The following is a 26341-nucleotide window of genomic DNA, read 5'->3' on the forward strand; positions in this document are numbered from 1 at the left end:
CACGTTTGTGCGTGTGAGCGATCTCGCTCTCCGTTTCCATCTCTCTCGCTCGCTCCGTGCGCTCCTCTCCTTCGGCGGCGGCGGCGGCAGAAGAGCGGTAATCCTCCGGCACCACCACCGGCGGCGGCGGCGGCGGCGTCGGCCAGCGCGGAGCACCCGCAGCATCGCGTCATCCCGCCGTCCCGGGGACCCCCCGACAGAAAATTCAGTCGCTTTTTCGCCGCGAGTCAGTGACGACCCACCAACACACTGTCTCGCAAGACACTCTGTCCGCCGCGGTCTATTTACACATATGCGCACGTCGGTGACGTGACCGTGTGGCTTATGCGTACCTCCTCTAATATAATTATATTATTGTAATAATTCATAAATTTGTATTATCATCATTATATGCCAGCCAGGTAATACGTAACCACACAAACGCACACGTATCTCTGTGCACTTGTCAGGCAGACGCCGCGATCGCAGTCCGACGTGCCTTCTAAATGGACGTGCTCAGACACGAGAGGTAAGATACAATTTTTTTTTTTTTTGACTAATAATATTATAATATTGGTACGGTATTATATGACATCTATGCGATATATTTTATTTTTTATAGGTATCTCATATTAGAATTAAGTATATGATTATCGATTAGGATTAGGTACTTATCTAAAGCATTTTCTTCGTAATTAAAAATAGAATTTTTTTTAATTTATTCGAGGGTCGTAATTTAATAAAATTATTTTCATTAAAAATGTATATATAAAAAAAAAAAAAAAAACAATAATGGTATCATATTATATAAGTTTTGTAAATAGGTAGTAATAATCAAACTTTTTACATTTTCAGCATACCTACTTTTATTTATTAGGTATTTGTTTTTATATTTTCTAGTCGCAATATATACATATGAACCTACCGTTAATAAATTGAACGATGGTTGAATTTATCTAAACTTTAAAACTTCATTATATGTTAAACATACTTTGAGTTGTATGATGAACATTTTTTTTAATGAAATGTCCTTAAAACATGTTTATTTGTATTCAAAAACAATATAATCATAATAATCATATGATATCCGTTTTATTTGAAACAATTTAAAACGTATAATTGTGAAACAATAATCTAAGAAGTATAACCATTATAATATTATGCTTATAACAAAACAATTAAATTATAATTATTAATCATACATACAATTTTCATAACGTAATTTAAATATATAGGTATTAGTAATAGAAAACGTATTATTCTTTTTGTGTAGAAAATTTAAAAAAATGAACCATAGGGAATGATCATGGATCATCTTTATGAAGTAAAAAATTAATATGATTTGTTTATTCATTTGCTAAAAATTTCAAAATGTATTTTTTCAACTTCGTTTTAAACTCCATATTCTCAAAAAGAAACTTGTTATGTTAATTGTGGTATTAAATACCGAAAACGATCGTTTCCCCCTAAAGATACAATCTCAAATCAAAAAATACACGAAATGAGTGACTACTTTTACGATAAATAAAGTTAACGATTGTTGCCGAGTACTTATTATTTTTATATTTTTACATGTTAAGTTTCCGTAAGACGTAAAATGCAAGTTTTTATCTATTTTAAGTTTTTGTAAGAATTATAAAAATAAATGAAGAATAAATACACATTTAAATTATCATATTTTACATATCAATAGGATATAATAGTATTTAATATATTATTTTATTGTAAACTGTATTTTTTGAAACCATCTACATCAAAGCGCACTTTGAAGATAAATTGTAGTGTGCAGTATAAGTAATAATATATTATATAATAAATGTACGTTTCCCACGCAATTTTGGCTTGTGTATCGATAACGTTGAAAATTATCTAGCTTTTTCGTGCGATTACAGTATCTTCTATTCGACTATTATAATACAGCCAATATAGATCGTTTTTACCCAAATCCACACGTGTTTCGAAAAAATATAATCACACAACAATGAAATTAATATATCTACATATTTTTTTTATACATTTTTACTGTAAAATTATAAATTACTTACGGAAACTAATAATAAGGTACACGTTTTTACTTAAACTATTGATAATGTTACGAACTATTCCTAAAAATAAATATATATTATTATAATCAGATACTTATAATTTTGTTAAAAAATTTAACAACATCGTAATAATAATGTTAACATTGCACGTGTGAGTTGTTAAGTTTAAACGAAAAAAACTGTTGAACATTATATTATATATAGGTACCTACATTCCATTCATTAAATTACATTTTGAAACCGTCTCGCTTAAACCATTTAACGTATTTTATTTTTTTGTTGGGAGACTTTAATGCTCCATTCGAATGTTGAGACTTCGTTTCGTTGTATGTATAAATCTACTTTTGAAAGTTTTCAAAATCTATAAAATTTTAATTTAACCTGAGAATTAATCATTGAATAAAAACCAAAATAATTAAAATACTCTCTGATGACTTTATACATCGATAATTTATTTAGCATTTATTAAAACATAAGAAAATACTATTATTACGACAATTCTTACTTCCAATAATTATTTCAAAAATTAATATAAATTATTTAAGCTAATGTGCTAATATTTAAAAGAAACTTCTAAAGAAATTGTAAAAACTATTTTAAAATATAATTTTGTGCAACTCACATTTAAATATTCAAATATTTTAACTTAAAATATTTATATGTTCATCTATATTATTTTTTATTTGTTCCTTTAATTTAAAACTATGTTGATTCGCAGTAATCTATAAATTCTATAATCGATAAATAAATAAAATATTATTTTATAAACTTACTAAAATGTATAAAATATTATTATTATTATATTAATAATGATTTTTTTTAAACCAGCGAGCATAGTATGTTTGAACCTTGTTCGAAAAATAAGAATTATAATACTAAATTACGGAGTACTATTTACTGAATGTATTTTTTACATAGAAATAAAAAGAACGTAAAAAGTTTGACAAATTGGGTATGTGTACGTTCATTGTGTACCTTCGGATTTCAGTCTAGAAATTCATTAGTATTTAAAGTATTCATTTGTCTGGTATATTGGTGCGACTATAATAGGCATGTCGTAATTTATTTATTTATTTTTTTTTTTAATTTTGTCGTTTCGTCGATATACAATGCATTCATTTTATTATTTTTTTGCACAGAGCAAAATTTATTGTATTGCAGAGTTATCAAATAATTGAATAATTGAAATATTTTCAATATATTTTACCATTTTTGTGACTAACAATTTGTTTCGTCTGTATAGTAATTATTTCTATTCCCGAAAGCCATGAAACCGTGTAATGCAAATATTGGCTTTTAAAAAGTGACGCGTATCGGGTCAAACGTAAATATTAAATACTAAATAATACTATATATACTCATACGATCTAATAGTCTTCTTAAGTACCTATATAAATATGAATTAAATAATATAATATATTTGCGGTGTAGTAATAGTATTTTTATTTCCTTGTACAAAATAATGCATAAGGAAATAACTATAATTTTTTTAAATAATATTTGCCTTGTTTTTTTTTTTATGAAAGTCTTGAAATAAGCTAAGATTGATTATAAAACAATTTCATCCATTTGATAAAGAAATTATTTTGTTGTACCTATTTTGTCTTCATAATAATTATTGTAATATAATATATAATACTATAAAAAAAAAAAATCATTTTATAATTAATGTAGATATATTTGCCTTGATTTAAAAAATATATATATTATATTATTGTGTGTATTGTAAATACAAAATACCAAATTAACAATATTCGTGCACAATATTTGTAACTATTATTTTTATATAACGTCCACTACGCCGTTACTGACAGTAACGTATGAGTAGGTAATAACTTCTTCAGTAACATTTTTACGAAAAGATAAACGAGTTAAAATAAATTATAAATTAAGATAAAACCAAAAATATTGGAAAGGCGTTGTATTATATAGATTTTCGGTTTCTCGTGATTGGTATTAAAATTAAGTTGAAATATTAAAATATTATTAACAAATAATGCGCATAAGCATTATAATATTTAAATTATGAACTTATTTCTATTATTTTATTCCTTAAACGGTAGTACTAATTCAGAGATGACAAAGTCACATATTTCGTCATTTGAGTCATTTGCACGAAAAGCTTTATACATTGAAAATCAGAGCTAAATACTCAAACGAAGATATTTTGAAATGTGTAAGGAAAGCCGTCACTATATTATATTACAGTATAATCAATGCCTTACATAGATACTTCAGCAATTTTTTATACTTATTGTATATTTTAATCTTTGAAATCTTTATTCCTGACTAATAATTACTATTATAGCTAAACGCAAGAAAAAGTAATCCGTTTGCTTCTTAATGACACATAAAAACAGTTACATTTAATACACATTTGGAAAATAGTAATCAGACAAAAGTAAATAATATACGAGTAATTAGGTTGGTTACTATGGTGAAATAAATTACGAATCACGATCAATTTTTGTTTACTTGTACGATTACGTGCTGTGTCAACAATGCAGTAGGCGCTAATCTTATAAGAACGATGCTGATGGTATTATAATAATATAATATTATTGCCATTAATGCTCAATTTATATAATTACTTGGACATTTAGGTTATTAAATGGAATAAAACATGTTTACGCGTGTCCTATAACAATAAACGAACAATAATGTTTTAAATAGATAAATAATGTAAGTGCAGTAAATATGATATTTTTAATTATCTTTCCTGAATGCCAATTGAATCAATTTTAGTTGTATATTTAGTATACCTAACCTATAATGCCTATACAATATTACGCTTTAGAATAGAAACTTAAGTGTTTAAATATATTTAAGAACACAAATAACTATGCAAATTTTAAACTTCACGCGTGGTTTTATAATAGGCGTATTTTTATATATTAAAATCGAGGATGGATAATCTATGGACGAAAAACAAAAACAAAATGAAATAGTCTCCGCAATAAACACGATCAAATCTATATAGGCATACCTATAATATAATATTTAGATGTTTTCTTGGATATCGGTTTTGTGGGAAAAATATAAACGAAAATAACAGTGATAGGTGCCTGTCGAAAAAATAAAAAAAAAGTATATGCCTACAGTATCGTGCCCATGGGTTTACACTGTAACCACTTACCTACGGTATAGATATTGTTTTAAACAATGCACATTTCGAGTAACGGAACGTACAACATTATATAATACACCACTACTACGCGAGTGCATCCCCGGGCGCATTTCTCCGTCTTTTTTTAGCGCCAAAACTATCGCCGCCGATTAAGAATATCCTGGATACGGTTTTTGCCCGGTGAAAATACACTTATGTATATCGATCGGATCGACGTCTTTACGCCCACGGGCGAACGGCCAAAATTGCCGTGTGCATGTAATTATATTGACTCGGTAACGTCCCGCAACATCATTGTACAACGCGTGTGCCATGGTGCAGTGACGGTTTTGCTATTAGTACCTCTACTTATAATTAGTGTTGTCCAGCGATTTTATCAATCCCCTTAGCCAACTGTGGTTTAAAAAAAGGAGGCATATAAACAAAACGGGAATAATCGCAGCGATGAGTGCAGGGGCCGAGGCATCTGGTATGAGGAGGTACTTTGGCAATATATAACGGCCGCTGGAAAAACAATCGAAACACCGTTGTATACGCCCGCTCCTTGATTATTTATAAAATCATTTCTTGTATAATTACTTTTTTTTGAATAAATATCTTCTAGGTCTGTTTATCGTCTAAAGGCGCAATAGATATTTTTACCCGAATTCCAGAATCTATAGCCAAAAATTAAAATTAAATAAAATCCGCACAAAGTTTAGATTATCTGACCTCAATTAAAAAAAAATAATCTCAAAAGTGTAATCCTGTCTGGAGTAGTTATATTTATGTTTCGCATACGAATTTCCGGTAAAATAATATCACTGCAGCAGTATATTAGAGTTTTTAAACAAACCATTTGTTTTTATTTAGTATATAAACCAGACCAAGATTTTTAAATAGTTTAAAATGTATTTTGAAATCTTACGTATTCAAATCTCCAAAATTATGTGAATATTTAAACGTCAATATTGTTATAATAATAACCAACACAAAACAAATATGATTATTATTTTATTGTTTTAAAGCATTTTTAGAATTTAAACAAATACCTATGTGTTTTATAAAAAATATTTTGTACACTATTCTATTTGTGTAATATTGTATATAATACTATGCACCTAATATTAAATAAGTACGTTGCATTGTTAATATTTAAATCCACTCATTGGATAACTGCATGTCAATTATAAGTTTTTATTTTATGTTATGCGTATGTTCTATTGATTTTTATACAAATATAATATACTAATGCACACATATTTGTATTCAATACTTGATACATTTCTAATTTATTATTGATGATGACTGTTTTAAAAAACAACCGAGTACCATTATATAGATGCGATAGTTATGATGGACCTTCCTCGAAATCTGGAGTGGTATAAAAATTCAACAATACATCGGATCACTTTAATATTTACCGATGAATCGAACCAGAATAATAGCTCCATGACTGAGACAGGTCTGTATTACCCTTCACTATTATTGAAATCTTTTCACATCTGTTGGATTTGAGTTGCCCGAATTCTGAGATTTCAACCAAACTGTTCAAAAATGATTTAACGATACAAAATGTTCGTACGGTGGAATGTTTGCCATCGCGGTTTCCTGTTTTATTTACGACACGAGAATTCATTTGTAACTTGTTAGTGCCCATTAAAAAACTCGTCATAAAATATATTATGTTTAATATCAGAATACATTATGTTGTAATGCAATTGTGCATAACATATTTTGTCATAATATCGACAGTTATTCAAATATTTTTAACGAAACAAATGAAGTCACCTAAATGACCGCCAATATATATTCATATTATGCTCTATATGTTTTAAGTTCGTATGATACTATATGATCGAATGCATAAAATCTAAGACTTTAAATAAATTATGTTTAACATTTTAAATATATGCTTGCGTGTAAGTACGTTTACTATTCCAAACCGTAATGATAACTTTGAAATTAAATGTATTTCAATGTTTTATTTCTTTGTCATTAAAATAGGTAGGTAATAACAAATTTTGTGTCTGTTGAACAATGGAATTAATAATTGTTATATTTGATGAAATCATTCTATTCGTATGTTCCGTTAATTCAAAACTGGCATTTATATGTAAATTAAATGGCTTGTCAGTGGCTATTTCTCAGTTATTATATTGCTCAGAGACGTCCTAATGAGCTACCGCCGTAAAAAAAAAACATCCATATGTGATCGTAACCGAGTGATGGGTAGATGAAAACTACTGTTTTTCTCCGGTCAGGCTATTAATGTGCGTTTAACTGCGGTGACCATTCATTTCAAAAAATTCAATAGGAACTCGATCATAAGATCCTGTATGTAAAATGTGAATACAAATAGAGTCGTTGTAGAGAAAAAAAATCTAGTCACGATGATTAGTATTTTTGAGAAATTAAATCGAAATTCATTATTAAAACCATTTTTTATTTATCTAACATATTATGCGTATACATCGAATGAACAAAACGATATTCATTTCGATAAAAGGTACTATTGAATATAGTCATTCGGGGGGCTGAAATACCATATTAAATATTTTATTATACTTAGCATTTCCGGCTATCCATCCCATTTTTGATCAAAGTAAATCAAAACCATATATTATGTTTAATGAATTCTCTTCGAAATTCGTCCGACACAAATATTTTTGTCAGCAAAGCAGTTTTTCTCATACGTCCGAGTAATCTTTTTTGACTCCTTAAGTATAGAGGTAGTATATTTTGTTCTTATTTTACGTTCGTTAGGATTATACACTGGCTATGCACTATACATATAGCTATATGGGTTTATGAATTGAAAAAAAAATATTCAACATGGTAATCATTTTAAGGAGCCGGTTTCAGCCATAGGATAATGTACCTGTCTACCCACCCCATCCCCTTTGTAACTATATACTTGGTTATAAAAGGAGCGGTGCCAATAAAATGGTATCACATTACCCGGTCTCTGATATTTTAATGATTGGTCTCGTGCACGTCTGTCTGCCAACCCTGCTCATTTATATTGTTGCGGTTAATATTATTATGCCTAAATGTAAATAGCTTCTCCTAGTAAGAATTATTAAAAATTATATAATGTGTACCTACCTCTGTATTATTGTTGTTTCTAACGATCTTCAAAAATATTTGACTTTGGAGTAATCACATGTTATTTTTCATAAACTATGTACCTGACTCATGTGACCGTCCCAGACTGTATAATTTGAATGAAACATTATGTTTTTGTTAAAGGTTTAATTTTTATTTGGTTTTCGTGATATATAGTAAACAATTATCCAATTTGAATAACTCGACTTTCATAAACACACTTACACACGTATAAATTAGGACTAAGACATATTATGTGCGTGTAATGCTACTTATATTCTGGAACGTCCCTAGCTATGCGTGTTGTATACAGTTATTTATTTTATTCATAGAAATGGAGTATAGGAATATATTAAGTAGGGTCGACGTTATTTTAAGAGCCTGTGTATGGTAAAAATGAAAATGTACTGTACAACAAAAATAAGTCATAGCTGAGGAAATAATCGTAACTATATCTAGCAAATTTTTAACATTTGTTTTTACATATAAAAACAACTATTTGCAACATGCTGACGTATGCAATTTTTAATATTATTATTGTTTGTTCATCGTTTATAACTTATGAGACTTGGTTAATCTATAAATTATTAAACCGACCTCAACATAACATATTAAGGAAACACCATTTAGCTGACCAATGTGATTTTGAATTTCCATATAGAGATGTACGTTAGTAAATATTTTTGTCGTTAATGTCATATTTAATCTTTGTAACTTCGTACCCAAATCAACTTATACTCCACTCATTTAGAAAAAATCCCATATATTTCTAAGAAACGAGTGACATACGTCTAAATGTGTGAGAAGCGTGTTTCCAACAGTAGTCTTCGTGGGTGGTTCAAAACTAGCAACTGCTACCGCCTACTGCAGTAAAGCGATTTTAAGGGATGAATCGATGAATGACATTCACGTGGCCCTATTTCTTGTTTATTCAATGAATAAAAGTAACACATTAATGTCATAGAAATGTAATATAAAATATCGTGCGTACTTAATTTAAAACAAATCGATTTCTAAATTCTAAGTATTCTTGTGATCCCTCGCCGAATTGTTTAAACTTCAAACCAATAATAATTATATAGATTTCCATGTATGAAAAACAATTTGAATTACGAATTCCTATAAATGTGCGGTACCTATCGTGAATTTCAAATCAAAGAAGGACATTTGGAAAATGTTTAATACTTTATAATCATCACGCGTACAGTTTTTATATCGTCGAACACCAGTATTCATATTTTTTAGGCTAACCCATCCAAAACAAACAGAACAATAAAACACTTAACACTCAAAATATTTACAACCAAAATAATAAAATACATTATAGCATAAACATTAATACCTTGGCCAAAACCAATTGTAATAAATACCTACTTGCAGGCAACTATTACTAAACCACGTGAAAGTAATGTGCTGAGGGATTTTTTTATAGCCTATATTTAATTATTTACTCTTTAAAAGACTAATTATTTTAAGAACTTTAAATAATATATATCAATATATAAACTAGCATAGATTAATTTTGACTTTTATAGCATTATTATATAACACGTCTTCCTTATTAAATTCCTTTAATGACGATGGCGATATATTTTTGACGAAGTATTAGGCTCAGACACTATTATATGGATATAAAAAGTTTACTGTCACATTTGGAAACGCGCTTACGGATGTAAAACCGGAGATATCGTGTAAATTATTATTCTAAATTTAAAATCAGATTACAAGGAATATGGGGTTGACGGTTGAATCTTAAAAACAGGCGTTGAATATGCCGTCCGCCGTGAAACAATGATGTCAAGCCGTATGAAAAAGGGGAAGGGATTCGACGGCATGCGTAGACTACGAACCCATTGTACATTATAAATAGTAATTAAAAACTCCAGATAAAGTTCAACAGGACAACGTACCTTCCTCCTGTGCAATCTAATTTTATAGCAATAAAATAAGTAGAAAATAAAACGTGATCATAATGTCTGGAGAGTATTAGTTCTACAGGGCAATCAGTTACGGTACGGTGCGGTGTTTAAAATATATATATCCGGCGTGCTGTTCTTCTGGATGGAATGCGTGCATTTTTTTTTACTGGTCATTAAATGTACTACACATTTATGAAAACTAGAAGCATATAACGCATAATATGAATGCCAATACGTAAGCGTGGGCATTATTATTTATTATTGTCGTCATCGGTAGGATAAACGGCGAAATTAATGGACGGTTAAATTTTTAATTGACCCATATACCTGATACCAATGAACCTACGACCCACCTAATACTATAATGTAAAATGTGTCAATGTCGCATGTACTTACGGTTATTCCATTAAAAATATATAAATTCATTTTTGAAATTTAGTTTTTCTCTTTCGTAAATATTTTGCTAAAATAATATATAAAATGGTTGTCAAGCGTCGGTATTAATTTAATTTTTTGCTAAAGGTAATATATATTTAATGAATCTGAGTAAATATAATGAATCAGATTTTAAATTATAATTTAAAAACAATATTACGTTAGGTAGAGAACCATTGTACTATTGTGTATGTACAATGTACTATAGTGTCTAGGTCTGAATAATTGATATGGTTTTTATGAAAAATCCATTTTTAAATGTTTTCAAAAGTAAAAATTGATTATTTTTTAATACAATCAAATAAAAAACAAAAGTATTTATACAACCTGTTTTTCAATACTTTTGTATAATATAATATTTATATAATATTACAATATTTGTTATTCTAAATAACTTACAATCATCGTGACAAAAGACGTTTCTATAGTACTAGTGTAAGTATGTATTGGGTATACGTACACATCATTTTGAAAAAAAAAACATTAGTTTAACGTAGTACGGCGTCTTGAATTATTTGTATGGGATTAAAAATAATATGTTTTAGATAGCGTTTTATGGTCAATAAAAACAGTAAATTAAACACACATGTTAAATTCAATTTGGGGGTTTGTAATTCGTTTCATTTAATGTTTTAACCTGATGCATTAAATAAAAAAACCACTTTACTATGTTCATATTATTTACATCAGATATCCATAACAGTACAATTAATAATACAACCACATAAATATTAGGTACATATTATAAACAATACACTCAAACAACTTCAAATACCTTTTGATCTTAAGTAATAATTTAACTGACCTGGGACAAGATAATGTATATTATACGTGTTAGTTAAAATACATTTTGTATAACTATTGTTGACGGTATTTAGTGTTATAATATCTGTCATTGAAATATTTTATCATATTAGATATTTTACCAACTGTGTGTTCTTTTTTTTTTTAAAACCAATTTACTTACCTATTTTATGACCTTAATTTCCTTTTAACGAAAATATACGATTTAAGTTAATGTTATTGTATTTTTTATTTTAATAATTAATTACGTATTATAAAATTAATTGTTTATTATTATTATTATTATTATTATTATTATTTTCGTAGGTTATAATTTATAATAATATTTGTATATACGAATAAATTGATTAATTAAATAGTTCTTATATAAGAAAAATATATGCATATATTATCTTTCACAAAATAAAAATATTAACTAATTAATTAAATCAATAAAGTACCTACGATGATTAAAAAAAAATAGTCATACCTATATGTTTATTCTATAATATTCATTAATATGACCCAATCAGGTTTATTTGTATAATTTTAGCTTCATAATTTTAATTGATTTTCTCAGTTTGATATGTTTCAAATATTTGTACTTAAGTTTAGAAAATGATTTATTACTTATTATGGACTGTGTATAAAACCCCGTCTAACTTACGTTCATTCACAAATCAGATACAATATATTTAATAAATTGAGTCATGCAAGATATTATTATAATATATGTAACGCATTTACACGTATAGTAAGATAGTATTTATCCTTTTGATGTGATGTACAGCTGTAGTGTACCTACATTATGATATTTTGATATGCAGCAAACTGACAGACTTCTACATAAATATACCAGATTATAGTATTATACAGTGGTGACGGTGTGGTGTTGATGATGGCGGTGGCAGTGGTAGTGGTAACCACAGGACGATTAATAACGTGAAGACTGAAGAACCAGCACAGAAATATTATTGTCTGAGTTATTATTACATCCGAAGTCGCGTTCAAGTCTCCTGCGCGCGGGTGGTCCCCGCCATCGTATATCTACCTATATCTACCTAACACACAACACACATAACACACAAAACACCACGCGGACGGTCACTTTAAGCTCTTCTCCGTCAATGACTTTCACAATTCATCAGGCCACGGTCTTATCACCGGTGTTCATCGGGAAAGACAAAACAGCTAGGGCCTGTCCGATCGTTATTGTTATTGTTACGTGCGCGAGCTCCCCAAGCGCGTATCAACCCAGTGTTTATATTTCAGGTGTTTTGGAATAGTTATTTATAATATTATTATGGTTATTCGCGTATGCGTGTAAAAGGTAAAAAAAAACACTAATTTAAAGGTGAGATAATGGAAACAGCGGGTCGTCGTACCTCGTTAAAATAAAATAAAAACCATTCAATATATAATATGATTATAGAACCCCCTGTATCTCTACTTCTTTATCTTGCATTCCGCGGCGTTATACACTTATACCATCGGGTTACAATAAAAACGTCCGAGTTGTAAATAACATTTTAACCGAATTCGAAATGTAAACATGTTGTAGACGAAGGGCAATGATTATTATTAATCGACCGCTCTTCGTCTTGCAGCGCGTACACTGGAATTGCTCATCTGAAGGTAGAATATATCGAAAACGGTCTCCCGCCGGTAATCGAAAACATGAACTAGGGACACGTCGAGATAATAAATTTTTTCTCCAAATAAAGTAGTTGTGAATGACGAGACGTGTCCAATAACGACGGTCGTCATAAAAATCGTTTATCACAATGTATAAAATCCATCGCGTGTTTATAGCCGTACAAATACGGAAAACAAATTGTAAGACTACAAACCATAATCTCCACTATAAATCTCACAACAATTTAAATGGATTAATTTCTGTCTGAGTGTACATTTATGCTTATTATTATTATCTGCGGTGCAAAAAGATTTTAAGATATAAAATTATAAACGGTCGTTGGTCAATAGATAATTAATGTAATATGATTAAACTTCCAATCTTGAATACAAATTCAAAAATATATAAACATATAAATTTAAATATTTAATGATAATAAATATTTATGTATCGGAAACTGTGATTAGGTTTAAATTAAAAGTCATCTTAATTTTAGTTTAATTAATTGTTTGGTGGTAATATTATGAACCTATTTTCATATTTCCAATTTCAAACAAGTGTTAGGACATATCGTATAATTACATAGGTAACGCTGTTTTTTCTTTGTAACAATTATATTAGAACCCATAGTAATTTGTCTGGAAAAGGGATAATAATATATATAGGTACCTATACAGTGTTATACGGTATCATTGTTTTCCATTATCCTGCCCCCTTTCGGTCAACGTTGTCGGTTACTTTTGATGCCTTCTTTACGTCTACCGGTCCACAATAATCGGTCGGAGGAATGCGTGTCCCTTGATATTCGATTAAATCGTTAAAACTGTTCTCCTACCTACTACCTAATTTTTTTCTCTTTTATTTTTTGGTTAGCTATTTTTTATACACTCATTCCGATTACATTAAGATTTATTTGTCTGCTCATCTGTCAACGCGTATCTAACTACGTTATTTTACACCTCTACAGAGATCTTAAGCGTCTCTGAAATATGGTAAAAAAAATCATCGTGTTGTGAATTTCGTGGAAACTTTTATTTACAAAAATCATAAGAATTTAAACGAAATGAATTTCTTAATGTTTTTTATTCATTAATCATATTATTATGTAATTGAAACGTTATGATAACCTTAAAGTATGATATAATATTTTATATTTATTTAATTGAGCATCAATGTGTGGGACTTGTAGGCCGTAGCCCGTGGAAACAATTTTTGTGAACCAAATATGATGCTCATGGCAATGGTGGAAAGTCTGCTAAATTTCTTGTGGCAGTTAACTTTTTATACTATTCCAATGAATAAAAAAATTAATAATTTGTTTTTAAAATAAATATAATGAATATAATTTTTTTTTTTTGTAAATACCATTTTCTCACTTCATGCATACTCCATTTTGTTATTAATACTGAAATACTCCTTTGTTGACAAGCAATACCTGTTTGAAATTAATTTATAATGAGTTGTTAACAGTTCAGCTGTTTGATAATGTCTTAGACAAAATCAAATATCGACATTTCTTAACAATAATTATTAGTTTATAACAATTATATATCAATTTATTGAAAATCTGGTATTTGTATACATATGTGAGTTGTTGTATAAACGCAAAAAAATTAGTATTACCATTATGTAAAAGGTACCTATGCAGAGAACAATTATTATAATATAACAATACAAGACAATAAAAAAATATGCTTCTACTTATATACCAAATTCCACATCTGTTTTTAATTGTAGAATCGTTATGCTTTTTCATCCGGTTTCATCCGGATATTCTATAATAAATTGTATTTATAGATAAACCAAGAAAGTTTTTTTAACGTTTAAAAATGTTTATCCATAATAGTTTTAAATTTAAACATATCCGTTTTTTTTTGTTTAAAATTAAATTACTAATTAGAATTTTTGAAAAACCAGGATGTTTGAAAAAACGTACAGCGTGTTTTTTCGGTATTTCAGTGAATTTATAAAATCCATATGTATTCTTTGTTAACTTATACATAGCTAAATATGAAAGGTCATTAAAAAAAACCTGGAAACTATATGAAAATTCAAAATATAAATATTATAACTAAATATTTATTTTTTTTTTTGGCATTCTTTGTGCTTACCATTCGGAGATGCTTGTGTCATAATTCACAATAGTCGTAATATTAATAACTATAAAGTTATAATTATGTAATAGCGATTTATTGATGTATTGTAAACATAATTATTCATAACTATATTCTGTCGTCAGGTCAGGACATAAATTAATACATTATACACTTTAATTTGTAAAAATTGTTTGAATAATTTCCAACTATGTATTTGTTGACAATCGTTTTAAAGAAAGTGGTAGCCTCGTTCAAGTTATATTATAATGTAATGAATCTTAAATCAAATTGTTCACAATATGCTGATTGACGTTGTACAAATTATAAATGGTGTGATATTATGTTGTTAGAGAAAATAATTGATGAATATTTGAAATTTAGTAATGGAACATAAACTAAATTGGAATATTAACGCATATTATATCTAATAATATTTACTGTCCATGAAACATTTGCAGTTTTATATAATGATGGTAAATCATAGTATGATTTTTGTTTATCTTGCCATAATGCACATATTAAATATCAAGACATGATATTACACTAGTCTGAACAATAAATTATTGTTAAAAATAAATTATACTGTTAAAAAAATTCAATTGTATCCACATATTTTTTTATAATAACACAAAATGATTAAATAGCAATATTATAAAAACGATGAGAATTTTTATAGCTGGCCAAGTCCGTTAATCGAGATTCGAGATTATTTGCGACCGACGATTGATTTTTGTTTTTTTCTTTAATTTAAATAATAAGATAAAATAACTCTCTTACATATTTTGTCATTGTAAGTACGTGTTTTATTAAAAATCTGAGGGAACGGAACGGCCTATCAATTATTATATTTTAACTTTTTGTGTAATGTCGACGTGTGAGGTTTACCACACAGTGAGACGGGTTCTGATATATAATATAATTGCTGCCGCTTCATTTTTTTAACTCGACATGAAAAATATAATTTATGTTATAGTAACATCTAAATGATCATATAGATGGCTGGACGAGTATCGTATCGTATGTAAATTGATATTATAGCCCATAGGTATCGGATATTGGTTTTCAATTTAAATCACGTGAGCACGTTTTAAATAATTGTACAATTATTTTCGATTATGATTTGATAATCATGGCAATCGTTATGAATTGTGAATGTTTGGGCACAAAAAAAAAATTCAACTATACAATATGCAGCAAACGCAAGTTACATGCACGAAATAAAAAAACACATATTTATAATATTATTGTTATTAACATTTGTTTTTATTGTTTTCAGGTACCTGGCATTGTTGATACTAATTATATCATTTAACATCTCGGTATCGTTGACCAAACAGGTGAGCTTTTTATCGTTATAAAAAATACATTTACGCGATCATACATTATATTATTATGTTGGGCACCTATATCGTAAAAAAACTATTATTATTATTTAGTCGTATAATATAATATAATATAATAATACCTACTGCGTGTAGTTCTAATGCACACGCTGCATAAAATGATTTTTTTTTCATGGGATGTATTGTACGTAAACGTTACACTTGTTGTCCATCGCCAACCCCTCCCCCCATTCATCAAAACCATACACGTGCTAGCCATGTGCGCGCGGTGTGTTCGTGTGTGTGTACAACTGTAGATATATAATACATAATATAATATATTATTATATTGTGTGCAATGCGAACATCAAACGGCTTCGCCGCTAATCGGGTGCCTGCCGCGTTTATTAAAATGTGCAACACACTCTGCAACGGCATTCGGCGTCTGAGTCCGGTCGTTGTGCACACACAAACACACACACACACACACACACACACACACACAAACACGTGTGTGTTATGAAAGTGACTCATCCGCCGAATTTTCATTAGCGCGGCCAAACGTACGAAAGGACTTGTCAACGAATACGAGATATTGTGATATATCATCATGTTCCCGGATGACTGATGATCATGTAAAATATGTCCATTCGGCGTAAAAACCCAGTAAGATGTTAGTTAGTGCCATGTCGCGGGTTTTTTTTTGAAATTTTTTTTTTATGCGTGTTATGCAGTTTATAATTATACGCCATAACAATATTGCTTAATGTCGCTCGCTCGTAACAAAAAGGGCTTGATACACTGATATTCAACGGAAATATAATATTTTAATATGGATATTAGTAACGCGTAATTATTTGATATAAAATACCTGATATAATTCGATTATTAACTGCCAATTTCGAATTTGTTGAATACAATTTATGTGATGGGACTAAAGTCTCTTTAATTCGTTACACCATAACTGCTATGCTGCGCCTACTATTTTAATATACCTAATAATATATTATATTATTATATTATATTTTTAACACAGTTTAATAGTTCCAACTACGTCGATCGAATGTTAGTGTACTCGCTAATAAATCTGGTGGGTACTTAAGACCAGTTTTCTAACTTAAGTACCTTATGTCAGTAAATGAAAACTATATGAAAACAGAGTACCTAATAAAAAATTGAGCGATTCTTGAACTCATATTAAGCATTAAAGTCATCGACCCATAATTTAGATATTGTATTTTACCACTTCACTTGATATTCTATATTTGTTTTACAGAACTCGTTAGGGGCATTATTATCCATCGTCAGACTTGATTTACATTCGTCATGTTATTTTATTTAGTTTTGTAGTTTCAATATTTTATCTAGCTTCTACTATTACTCTACAATTCTTAAACATCAATGTATTGTACACGGATCTTGCATCTGTAAAGATTTTTTTTATAACTAGTGTAATGTGTATGATAGGGTCCTGATATTATTTTTAAGGATTTTCAACTACGACGAATAATAAATTACCAAGTACAAATATAAATGTACTTCTCAATTTATTTAAAAATCAAAAAAGAACTGTGTCTCGTTTTATATTTTGTTTAATGTTCACCATATTATATAACTGCATATTATAATATAATATTATTGTTTGTTACTTATACCGACGCAATCCATAGATTTTATTTTATTTAAACTTAAGCCCGTATACATTCATTATTAAATAAAATACCTATAATCCACAGACTAAACGTTATGAAGAAAATTCAAGAATCTAAAAAAATATATCTTAAGATTTTATCCTTATTCCTTTTGCCACCTGTTTGTCAAGCGATTAAAATAATTGTATTTCAAATATACAAATAAATTATTATTCCACTTTTTTTTTTCTAACACGGATTCGTAATGGTCATAAATCATGTGTGCGGCTTTTTAGTTTATACACACATACCCATCTTTTTGTCCGGCAAAACGGAAACATAATGGTCACTGAAAGCTATTTATCAACACGCCTTAATGGCGATTTAAAGTCAAGTTTGTTATGTGACACAATAGACACGAAAATATGACAAATATCTCTTTGCTTTGTTAAGGATTAAATTATAATTATTCAAAAAAAAAAAAAAAAAACCCCTTGTAGATTAAACAGGAAATCTTCTGGACAGCGGGCTTCTCCATAATATTATATTCATATAGTCATATTATTATGTGTACCTATATACCTACCATGTTAGTGGTAGCAACAATAATGGATATATCATTTAACTTAATCGTGCGCATGGTTAGTTTCAACTTAATGCCGTGTTTATCTCGTGGTTAGTTTCAACTTAATGCTGTGTTTACCGCATGAGTTATAAATCAAACAACAATGTAGGTACCTGCCTACATTATAATAGCATTATTGAATTAAATATTAATCCACCTATCTATACCTAGACGGGCTAAACGTAGGCACCTATATATTTTTGTTTGATGTTGTTTTTATTTGTTTTTGCACCTACCTATATGTGTATATAATGTTGGTGAATACCTAATAGTTTTGTTACGTTCTTAGGTATACATGTAGTCAACCACATTAATTGATTTTCTAGATAATACATAGGTCCCTAATTATTAAAGGAGTATTAGTTTAACTCCTTTTTCAAGTATTAATTTGAAAATATGTTGGTAAACGTTTTCATACAGATTTAACTTCGATTACATAATATTATGTATTATAATAGATTATTATTTTTATTTATACATTTATACTTTGATTTTAATCGAGGAGATCACAATGAAGTTTCTTTATATTAGAATTACTACAGTAAACCATAACTACTGGTGTAGATTAAAAAAATATACATTTTTATGACTTTTATTTTTTTATTTGGTCGGAAATACGTGCCCGTTGTTCCAATTGCACGGACGTTGTTATAAATACCTACGAGAAATAGGATTTTAAAATTCCACTGTTAAACAATAATAAACTTCTACTATACAACATTTATATTATACACTGCACATAATATATATATTAGGTATCCTGTTGCGGTTATTTATGTTAAGCTACGTACCTGGATAGTTAGTTATGTGTGCCGATGGTGCAAAGACGGTAGTTTGAAAAAGAAACAGACAAACAATAGATGGACATTTTAAATTCTTTAGTCGACAGCCATTCGTGATTACAATATTATTTTCATCAAATCGATGAAATGTTAGATTGATATAGATACTAGTGAATTAGTACCTAGTGACTTACGTAAAGGAACGAACATTATATACGATCCTCGATAGAATATTGAACCTAACCCTTTTTGTTAATGCATAAGTGTATAACCAAATAATATTGTAGGTAATTTTGGTGTAAGTTAAAAATGTGTGCACAAATTGCATTTATCTGAATCTACCTATTTCAAAACTAAATTATATTCAGTAACAAATTACCAAGTTATTTTTAATTACTAATTGCTATTTTTACTACCAAAAGATTTTTGCTCTTAAATTAGTAAGAATTATATACATACCTATAATACAGATTTTATATATCATAGTTTTTTTTTCTATAAATACTCAACTTTTTATCGCTGCTAATACAGCTTTGTATAACTAATTTTTTATACTAAATAGTGCAGTACCCAAATAATATCATACATTGCAAACGATATACTATTATCATATTATATTTAGTTGTAATTTATACTTTTATTTTATCACTACCTAATCAAACCTTCAAGCTCAAAAATGTTCATGGAGCATCCGTAGTCCATCTACATTACTATAATATAAATTATTTATACGTTGTTGAATGTTTCAATAGTTTTAAAGAAAATCATGAAAGATGCCTAAAGACATTTTTTTAAACCACTTAACAATTTTTGGATGGACCATTTAGAAATTAAAAATAATGAGTAGGTATAACTTATACACCTCATATTACATTTCACAAAATTATAACATAAATAATATAATGATTTTCACCATAATATTCATATCATTAATAATTGCTTAGTTTTGGACATATAACTTACATTTTGAACGAAATAAATGGATAATTTTAGTTATGCGAGTGTTAACATGTACCTACACATTAGGTGTATAACGTGCCTACTGCCTAACTGCCTATGCGTGTTGTACTTTTCAACAAAGTAAATTTAGCTACTTATCTGCAGTTGGACATGAAACATAATTGGTCATGTATTATTTAGAATAATGTAGTTATATATATTTTTTTAATTTGTATATTTCATATCTAATATGGGATTACGCGTGATTTTACTGAATTAGTAGTCAGAAACTTGTTTTAAGTTGTGTAGCTTAGTAATTTATCGTCAGTAAAAAACCAACAGGTAATATTAAGCAAACTGTATTATAGTTATTACAAAACATGTTTATCATTCTACAATCCACACATTTAACGACTCAATTTTGATAAGTGTCTAGATATTATAGTTGGTAACTGGTACCTAACTATAATGTAATGTAATAGTAATGGAACATTTACATTTTTTTAAACTCATAATTTGTCTGATTGCAGCCAAAATATTTATAAATAGAAATAGATTTCTTTTTTCATTTCGCTGATTAGTGGTAATTATAGGTACCTACCTAATACGTAACCCTTTCATAGAGTAAATAATTATTGATTGAAATGTTTGTAATTTATGAATTTATCTTATATAAATAGGTTGTAGGAGGTTCAAGTACTATTATATATTTTAAAATTGTGATAGATATAATAACTGTAGTCTATAACTTATATAAGGAAACAAATAATTAAATAATATAAAACAAGTTTACCTCAACAATTATATTTTATATGCAATTAATTGAACTTCGACAAGATATAAACGTAATCTGTTTAAAATATTTTTTTAATGTGAAAAATAAGACGATAGGTATAATTCAATGAGACAAATAGTAAATCGACCAGCCGTTTTTTAATATTTTTAATATTACGTTAGATATTTTCGCTAGCAGACATAATTTGATATACGCAATACTATTTGGTATAATATTAATATACAATTACACACTGAAAATATTTGTATTTTTCCCCACTTAAATTAGGTAACCTAATACCTATTAACGAATCTTACTAAGATACTAACATAATTTACACTTGCGACTTGCACTATATAAATCACGACGTAGAGTACCTTTTTTAATAGGTTGTTGTACTGATTTTATTGAATTTGAGTTTCTTATAAAGTTTAACGCTCTCAAGTAAAGGAAAATTACAATGCTCTTCCACGAGGGGTGTCCTTGGTTCGACAACATGAAAACTCTATGAATAATGTGTTTTTGGAAATGATAATAATAAAATATAATGTTCATGTGACAATGCTATTTGATGGCTTGGTGCGTAGAAAATCCGACAATTTAATCTGTTTCATGGTCGGTATTGTGATTGAATACTATTGCCGTGTAGATCATAATATTTTTGTATTATTATGTAATAATGTAGGTACACTTGTCAACATTTGAAACAAGACACCCGATGTACTGTAGTTAATGTTGATAGGTACCATTGCTTAAAAATTATAGTAGGCAACAGTTTTATTTACTTATAATATGGAATATGCGTACAACGTATATAAAATAAAAATAAGTAATTACACATATTTCGGTAGATGCCTTAATAAAAATATTAAATAATAGTTATAGGATGTAATTAATTTAAAAAATAAAAATGTTAACGAATCCAATCAAATATGTCTTACGAAAAATGTCGTCTTACAAACAATGTGAACCGATTGTCCGGTTAGGTAGGTCAGTAAATTTATAGAAATATATTAGAACTATGCGAGGCAGCCATGCGTCTGTTACCAGTGACGTATATCGTATAATAATAATAATAATAATCAGTTTTAGATTTTTTTTTTTTTTTTTTATTAACTGTCGAAATCGATGCAGTAAACTAAGTGCATTGTACGTTTTAGAATACCGTCGAACGTTATACTATTCTACGATTAATGCCTAATATCGTTACTCATATTATTATGGCTTTGAGGATTTTCGGTGGATTTTAGAGAATACAAATGGGTATGTTTTAACACAACACGCGGGGCCTTATGATAAATCGTTTTAATAGAAAATCTTGAATATAATTATTATTTAAGGCGATAACGTATCGAGTATCTCGTTTTCTCGGTATTTCGGTGGTGTTTAACAAAATACCTGCGTAATTCGAGACAAACGGTGCACAGTATAATAATTTTAAAGACGAGTTACGTGCACGGCACATCCGAATCGGTCGTCCTTTCCAGATTAGTATCTTATAACGCGCACCGCGCACGTATAATAATAATAATAATAATAATAATAATAATATGTACCCATATATTGTATGAAATATATATACATATATATAAGCATATTACACAGTATAATACACAGTACCACAAAAAATACACATCATGCACATATCGCTTGTGTTGTACGTACATGTGTGTCGGGGCTCGTGATTTCATAGCTCAACGCCCGTGTCCCGGCGTAGGAAATAATTTATATTATTTTATGCTATTATCCTCTGCATTATTATAATAATAATATATTCTCTGATTTTGTAACCGATACGTAATCATCAGCGTTTCGATGTTATTTCCTTCATTTTGCACCATTTTTTTTTCTTTTCTTTTCACGACCACGATGATTAGGAAATCGTGAGAATCGCCCGAGCCGTGACAGGGTGTCGTGGCGTTATTTTTAACACTCCATTAATCACCTTTAACGAACTCCCGATCTCATAATATATGTCTAGTCGTTACAATACGTGTCCGGTCACCGCCATCCGTGCCTACACCTTTTTCTCGAGTCTTTATTTTTATTAGATATTATTAACAGGTTTGTTATGATACAATTAAGACCGATTTGATGAGTAAAAAAATATTAACATAATAAGATTATATTTTAATACGCAGTCGTGAACACCATTATTTATAAATTATTATATACCTAATATAATATAGGTTATAAGTTGTAACAACTATTATATGTAGGTAATAGGTTATAGGTATAACACATTGGCGAGTGAATTAAATTAAATATTTCGATTGTTAAGGTTTTTTTTATTGGTCTCGGTTCATTGATTTTTCAGCATAATAAACGAATTACTTGTGAATTGATAACAACGAGCTTTCTATATTTTTGAATTTTTCTCCTTCATTAAATTATATTACTTTAACCTTAAATACATAAAGCTTAAAAGTTAAGTTAAGAAAATTATAATACTATTATGAATACGCATATTTCTTAAATCAAAAGTAAAAATGGGATATTTACGACATAACACATTGCACATGCGACATACAAATAAAAATTAAAATAAAAAATTAATCAGATACAATATAATAAAAAGATATAAAACGACCATAGAATATTTCAAAATTACATAAGTACTTAATGTTAAAATGTTAATGAAAATCTATAAAAACTAACTATTTCTTTATTTATAGAATTTAAAATATGATTATAAAAAGCGCATGCGTTTTTATGTACCTATATTTATTTGTAAATACATATCACAACTGAGCTAAACTACCTGCAATATAATATTAAGATCTAATCTAACCATATAAAATATAAAAGACAAAAAAAGTTTGGGACTGACTGTGTCCATTATGCATTTCCAAACCGTTCATCCAATTGCGATGAAATTTGGTACAGAGATAGATTAGACCTCGGGGAAGAAGATAGGTAGGCTACATTTTGTCGCGGTGAAAGGTAAATAAGATGTCCAACCCGAGGAAGTTTTCAAACAGGGATTATGACATTATCACTATTATTTTTTGTTTATAAATGGTTGATATTGGTTTTAATAATAATTATTACTATCATTAATGTGATAAGCCTATGTGTAAGTTAGTATAGAATGTATCAAGTTCGAACCACGGGTTCGGTGGACCAATTTTTTTAATTTTTGATACTTAAGAGTTAAATTATACACCTACGTACGCACCACGCGGTTTCCGCGATCTACCACAGTTAGATTGCCTACTTGATAAAAATGATAAAATACTGCTCAAAAGCAATAGCAATAGCAATAGCCGTGTCAGCTAGTAATTTGATAAAAAAAAAAATGGTTACGTTACGTTAGCTATACCGTTTATTCTGGATTAAACCGTCTATAATGAGAATAGTTTATTTGTTACAATAATTGGGTGTTATTTTTCAATTTAAATATTATTAATTTGAATTTAAATATCTAATACTGAACTGTGTTATACACTATTATACTAATTAGGTACGTATTACACAAATCTCGGTAAAATATACATTATTTTCCTTCAAGCCAGGTCAAATTGAATATTAAAAATGTTTATTTATATTAAACTACTGATAGTTGAGAAATACAATACTATTTACACGATGAAATACAAAACAAGTAAATACATTCAACGTAACGTACTCACGTGCATAATATGATTCATGTATTGTGCTAAAATATGTCAGATCATTAAATTCAAATGATATATATTATTAGTGTTTACATCTAACGCATCGTGAACTTCAACTGATTGATGTTTATCGTTGTCCATTAGATATATCTAATATTAATTGTATCATATATGGTTTGAATTCTTAGCATCACCTCCGACATGGTCGACACAAAAGACAACAATGGAACAATACATTTAGCAGCTCCGGATTCGTACCAGAATACCATGTTTATCTGGACGGGAGTACATCGGAGAGTGGTGAATGGAGTCCGTGGTCCGACGATAGTCAATGTTCCCGTAGCTGTGGTGGAGGAGTCGCGTTTCAAACCAGGAGATGTCTGACATACAGGTATGACACGTACCTACCTATTATAAGCATATAATAACTGTTTGAAGTTTAGTATTTTCCAAATAATGACTATAACTAAAATAATTTTAATAGGTGCTTATATGAATTTTGATATATTAATTATGGCTACTCTGTGCTTGCCAAGGGGTTGTACTGAATGCATCATCAGCCCTTAGAGTTGATAATTATACAGGGAACGGATAATTATGTAATCACCCATGTTGGCTATGTTTGATGAATGTAAATGCACAGTGAAATACATAAAACACTTTTATTTTCATAGAGTGGGTCTATAAAATCGCATTAATTAACGATATGTACCTATGCATTTTAGTTCCACTAAGAGTTACAGGCAAACTAATGTCAATTAATGTTTGACTTCAAAATGTGCATCAAAATCGATCCATTAACCTAATCAAATTTAAATACTTTTAAAGATTATACAATATATAAATAATTAAATAACAATTGAAATAAATATATAACGATATAATTTGTTGAATTAACTCTTTCCTATATTACATATTCCACAAAGATTTATTGTATTGAATTGTACCTACATAGTAGGTGTGGAAGTATGTATAGAATTATAGAATCTATATAATGTATCCGTGTACAAATTATTAAAATGTAGATATAGTTTATTGTTACATATTATATGTGATACAAAATATAGATAGCTCTATAAAAATTATTTGGCTGGTATATGAGTGAAAACTAAAAATAAATAAGTCAATTTGGCCATTTTTCGATTGTTATTCACAACAAAACGTGTTATCGTTATGTTAAGGGGCTCGGTGCTAGTTTTTAAATTTTCCGCAATTCTATACAATTTGAAAATTAAATTTTATATTTTAGTTGCCAACTTTATTATAATACTTTTTCACTAATCTACTACCCGATACATATTTAGGGAAGGTTGATAGGGTGTATTATATCGAAAAAAATGACTTCACGGGAATAATTCTCAAGCCTTGTGAAATTGTCGGATTTTGATAACTATTTTTTTATCTGAAAGGAGAACATTTCCTACACGCCAAATAAAATAAAATTTTTTAATTTTATTTCAAATAATGGTATAATATAATTTATAAAAAAACGCTTAAAATAATTGTATTATTTTTGAAGACATTTTATAAAGTTTAAGATTAA

General features: G+C 28.6%; 1 protein-coding gene across 4 annotated transcripts in view; it reads left to right on the plus strand.

Annotated features, from left to right (window-relative positions):
* The first annotated feature begins 202 nt into the window (after nt 1–202).
* The window catches only part of LOC132937052 (papilin), a 46763-nt gene continuing 20624 nt past the window's right edge, over nt 203–26341 (plus strand). For all 4 annotated transcript variants that reach the window (XM_061003885.1, XM_061003882.1, XM_061003883.1 and 1 more), the window contains exons 1-3: nt 203–508; nt 16384–16444; nt 24987–25189. In XM_061003885.1, the coding sequence (XP_060859868.1) occupies nt 486–508; nt 16384–16444; nt 24987–25189 (287 nt within the window). In that variant the 5' untranslated portion in view covers nt 203–485. The remainder of the gene's footprint in view (nt 509–16383; nt 16445–24986; nt 25190–26341) is intronic.

The sequence above is a fragment of the Metopolophium dirhodum genome, chromosome 1 (genome assembly GCF_019925205.1).
Source record: "Metopolophium dirhodum isolate CAU chromosome 1, ASM1992520v1, whole genome shotgun sequence".
In the NCBI taxonomy this organism is placed as follows: domain Eukaryota; kingdom Metazoa; phylum Arthropoda; class Insecta; order Hemiptera; family Aphididae; genus Metopolophium; species Metopolophium dirhodum.